The sequence below is a fragment of the Phoenix dactylifera genome, chromosome 5, assembly GCF_051530095.1.
Source record: "Phoenix dactylifera cultivar Ajwa chromosome 5, Ajwa_hap1_PhDact_Kaust_v1.1, whole genome shotgun sequence".
NCBI lineage: Eukaryota > Viridiplantae > Streptophyta > Magnoliopsida > Arecales > Arecaceae > Phoenix > Phoenix dactylifera.
Window position 1 is genome coordinate 18,674,151 of NC_143194.1, and position 4,690 is coordinate 18,678,840.

The 4,690-nt window shown below is 47.1% G+C and overlaps 1 protein-coding gene across 1 annotated transcript; it reads left to right on the forward strand.

The window, feature by feature from the left end:
* Positions 1-868: 868 nt before the first annotated feature.
* LOC103717269 (putative pentatricopeptide repeat-containing protein At3g28640) lies at positions 869-4,359 on the forward strand. Its single transcript, XM_008805589.6, has one exon. It carries the CDS (start codon positions 2,064-2,066, stop codon positions 3,606-3,608), a length of 1,545 nt encoding a protein of 514 aa, XP_008803811.3. The 5' UTR covers positions 869-2,063; the 3' UTR covers positions 3,609-4,359.
* The last annotated feature ends 331 nt before the right edge of the window (positions 4,360-4,690 follow it).

The window sequence follows — 4,690 nt, forward strand, 5'->3', positions numbered from 1 at the left end:
CAAACTCCTAAATTTTCTAAACTGATTATATCATCCATATCCATTCGTACCTTCGGCAATCCTATGATATCTTCTACCTATTTTCTTGCTTGACTGGTGACAATCTTGTGGTGTATCTACTTTTCTTATCTTCTCTCTTGATAATTTTGGGTATCATCTAGCTTCCAAGCTTCATTCTCAACAACCTCGATTAGAGATGGCAATTTAAGCTATACCATCGGATATCCGACTTGACTCAATCCTAATAGGGTTGGTTTTACCCAACCCAACTCGAGCCGGTGGGGGATGGGTTTCGATTATAAAATCTTGGTAAATTAGGGGCGGGTGCCGAAGTAATGGCCCCTCGAATATGACCTAATTTGATATAACCCTAAACCTTTTACTAAATTCTCCACCCTAAAAGGTAGCACAATTCATACTATTTTTGTTTAACTCTATCCGACCCAACCCTTCCCCAAGATAGGTATGGCGCAAGCATGGGAACGTGATTTCTTATTGTGGGGTACATATGGATAATAACCTACTAACCCATCATACCCATCATGTTGCCACCCCTAATATTCTTGATGTGCCATCCTTTATTCTAAGTCTTGTCCTAACAAGCCCGGTGTGTCATTCCATTTTCTAGCTTCAGTCTCAACAATCCTGGGATGATATATTCATTTCAAAACTTGAACTATAATAATTATGGATTGAGTCGAGGCTTTGCCAACTTGGCATTCGACAAACCCAACATGTCCATTTCAAGTCCAATCTCCAGCGCACCCGAACCATTTTCAAATCAATTTACAGCTCCCGCACCGCATAATCTTAATTTGTTTGGTGCCAATTTACATTGGCCTCCATGCAGGGGCGGCCCGATACATTTGGGGGCCTAAGGCGAATCCAATGAATGAGGCCTTTTTTTTAATAATAAATTTTTTTAATAAATATAAAATATTTAAAAAAATAATATGAAAATAGATAGCTATCAAGTACACTATTTCAACAAAGATACATGAATCTAACAAAAGTAGACAAAAAGTTTTTTCAGTTTAATATAATTTTTGAATGGAAACACAGAAATGTAATTGCCGGGCCATAAAACTGATTAAATAATTGAGATAATGCTGGGCAATACTGTTTACCATGTCAAGCAAGAGCAGGATAAGAAAAGGTCATCCCGTGGCACTTCATGGTCAAGGTAAAGAAAAGAATTTGTCCAGAAAGAAGCCTCTCTATAAGAGAAAGTAGGGGCATTATGGGAAATTCACTCCATCTAATTAATAAAAGTCCCGTCCCACCATCTCCCCTTCAAGTGAGTACCCAAGCAGCAACTGCAACATCACAGCACAGCAGCCATTCAACCCCCTCCCTCCTTTTCTCTCTCTACCACCCAAGAGGGGAGAAGAAACCCAGAGGATAAAATTAAAAGAATCTCCACCCTCCAAGAACTCAAGAAGTCCATCTCCAATCCCTCTATCTTTCTTCCCGATGGCCCAGCTGGATCAGGAGTAATGTGAGGGAAGGAAAACCAAGACTAAAACCAAAAAATAGAAGGGATGAAAGATAAGAGTGGCTTCAGGCGTGTATCAAGCCAACCAAATCCCTCCTCCTCCTCTCTCTCTCTCCACCCAAAACAAAACTAATGTCCCCAACTTCCCAAATTGCCTCTCTGCAGGCCAGGAAACTCTCCACCTCCCTTCCATCAAGGGGGAAGACTCGTAGCCTTCCATCAAGGGGGAAGCTCCTGTTCCTGTTTTCACATGGGGCCTTTGCTTCCTTTTGGTCACGCCTCCCGGAGGCCCTCCATTGGCCTGAGGCCTTAGGCGACCGCCTCGGTCGCCTAACGCTCGGGCCGGCACTGCCTCCATGGCTGGTGAACAATATTAATGTTGAACTCCCATCATCCAAGTCCAAAAAGAGCATGAGTGTACACCCTATAAAAATTACACGGGTTGAAGTGCATCCAACGGCTCGTAGTATTTAGCCATTTACTCGTCGAAAATAGGAAAAAGGCAAACCGGACCGCCTTCCACGGCTGTTTGGTCTTATGGGACCCGGACGCAGACCCGACCAAACAGATGGTAGGCGCCCCGCCGCCATGGCAGTGGTGCTTCTCCCTCCTCCGGCGCTGCTCTGACGAGCGGCAGCTCCGCGCCGCCCACGCCTTCCTCCTCACCCACGGTCCCCTCCGGCACCCCTCCGTCCTCGGCCGCCTCGTCCTTGCCTCTTGCTCCCTCCGCCCTCCCGCCCTCTTCCACGCCGCGCTTCTCCTTCGCCACCCCCCGGCCCCTCTCAACGCCTTCTCCTACAACGCCCTCATCCGCGCCCACTCCCGCGGCCCCGACCCCGCCCGCGGCCTCGCCTTCTTCCGCCTTCTCCTCCGCTCCCCCTCCGCCTCCCCCGACCATCACTCCTACCCCTTCGCCCTCGCCGCCTGCGCTGCGATCCCCTCCATCCCCGCCGGCGCCCAAATTCACTCCATGGTCTATAAGAACGGGCTCGCCTCCGCTGACCACTACGTCCAGACCGCCCTCCTGCGCCTCTACGCCGGCCTCCCCGACGAAGCCAGGAAGCTGTTCGACGAAACCCCTCAGAGAGACCCCGTCCACTGGGACGTCCTCATGAACGCGTACATCCGCCATGGCCTCCCCTCTGATGCGCTGCGCCTCTTCCGGGACATGCTGCTCGCTGGGATCGAGCCCGACGAGTTCACTGTCACCACGGCTCTCACTGCTTGTGCTCATTCCGGCACTTTCAGGGAGGGGGTTTGGATTCATAGGTACATTGAGAAGAAGGACCCATCTTTCTTGAATGACACCTTCATTGCATCGTCTCTCGTGAGCATGTATGCCAAGTGCGGTTGCATCGAGGAAGCTGTCAGGGTGTTCGACGCTGTGCCGGAGAAGAACACCCACATGTGGGCTACGATGATTGGTGGGTTTGCAGTGCACGGGCTAGCAAAGGAGGCGATCTGCTGCTTGGGCCGGATGCTGGAGGACGGCGTGCACCCGGATGGCATCGTTCTTCTTGGTTCCCTTGCGGCCTGTGCACATGCTGGGCTTGTGGAGGATGGCCTGCGGCTGCTGGCTGAAATGGAAACATGCTACGGTGTTAAGCCCGAGCATGAGCACTACAGCTGTGCTGTTGACATGCTGTGCAGGGTAGGCCGGTTAAATGATGCTTTGGGACTTATTCATGGGATGCCAATGAGGCCACGGGCTTCTGTGTGGGGATCATTGCTCACTGGTTGTAGGATTTTTGGAAATGTCGAGCTTGCAGAGCTAGCAGTTGCAGAGCTCCAGAGGATCACGGATGGTAATGGAGATGATGAGGGTGTGTACGTCCAGTTGTCGAACATATATCTCAGTGCCAACAGGAGGGAGGAGGCAAGCAAAGTTCGAAAGCTGATAGGCAGTCGGGGAATTAAGAAATCGCCTGCTTGTAGTGTAATCGAGGTGAATGGTAAAGTTAGCTCATTTGTTGCAGGCGATCAAGCACACCCATTGCGGCTAGAGATTTGGAGGATGTTGGAAAACTTGATGGAGCACATGAGCCACCACTCCGTGCTAGAGTTGGAGCAAGAAGAGATTTCATTGCTGCAAGTCACTGAAAGTGAATGTTGAAGTCCTTTTCTGCTCAAATGAAGGACTTCTTCTTATATGGCATCCTAGAATGAGTGATTTGGTTGATTTTCTTAAGAACAAATTGGAAGAGGCTAGAGTTTCATTCCCCCTAAATACATCAGAATAGCTTTTGATTCAAAAATGAAGAGGCAGCAGATCCAAATTATGCTACATTTGGGGTTATGCCCATACAAGAATCCTGCTAATCTTTGTACCGGATGAACCTTGTGGGGGATTTATCAGAGAATTATCTTCGTGGAGCTGATGGACATTCAGCCTGTCATGCATTAAGGTTTTGGCAGGAAAATTGACTGTCCAAGAAACAAAGTAGCTACCTCAGCACTGGGGGTTGTAGAACAACTTACTAAATTTTATCTCTGGAAACTTGAGATACTTGAAGTCGCTTCTCAGTCTCGAATCAAAATGAATGTGTGAGCAGAAGAGAGTTCTTGCTGTTAATGAAGGAACTGGAAAAACCAGTGCTCTGCCAATTGATGGTCATGCACATGAATATGTCAGCAGAAGAGTAAACTATGTTCTTTGCTGCTAACCAAGGAATCAGGAAACAATCAGTGTTCTGCCATTTGAGTCATGCATATAAATATGTCAGCAGAAGTATAATTTAAACTTTTTGCTGCCAATCAGTGCTTTGCAGTTTGGTGGCCATGTGTATAAATATGCCATCCAAATGTTAGTTAAATTCTTGGCTGCTAATCAGGGAATCATGAAAAATTAATCAGTTCTGTGTCAATCAGTAGCAATGCACTTAAATGAGTTGTTTATGTTCATTTCTATGTCTATTGGTAGAGCTCTTGCTTCTCCTTTTATCAACAAAAGGGAAAAAAAAAAAAAGTCCATCATTTATTGTTATAGCATATTCTATTCCATGAGGAACTGCGTCTAGATTGAGGTCTTGAAAGTTATCTGCAGCATATATATGTTCCTCATCAAACAGAATATTAAGAAGAGAGAACTTGCTGCAAGGAGCTTCATTTGAGGTCACATGCGATTGTTCTTTTGTGAAATCGAAAATTCCTACTTTCCAAACACCAAGCCAAAGATTTTGGGGAAATTAATGGCCA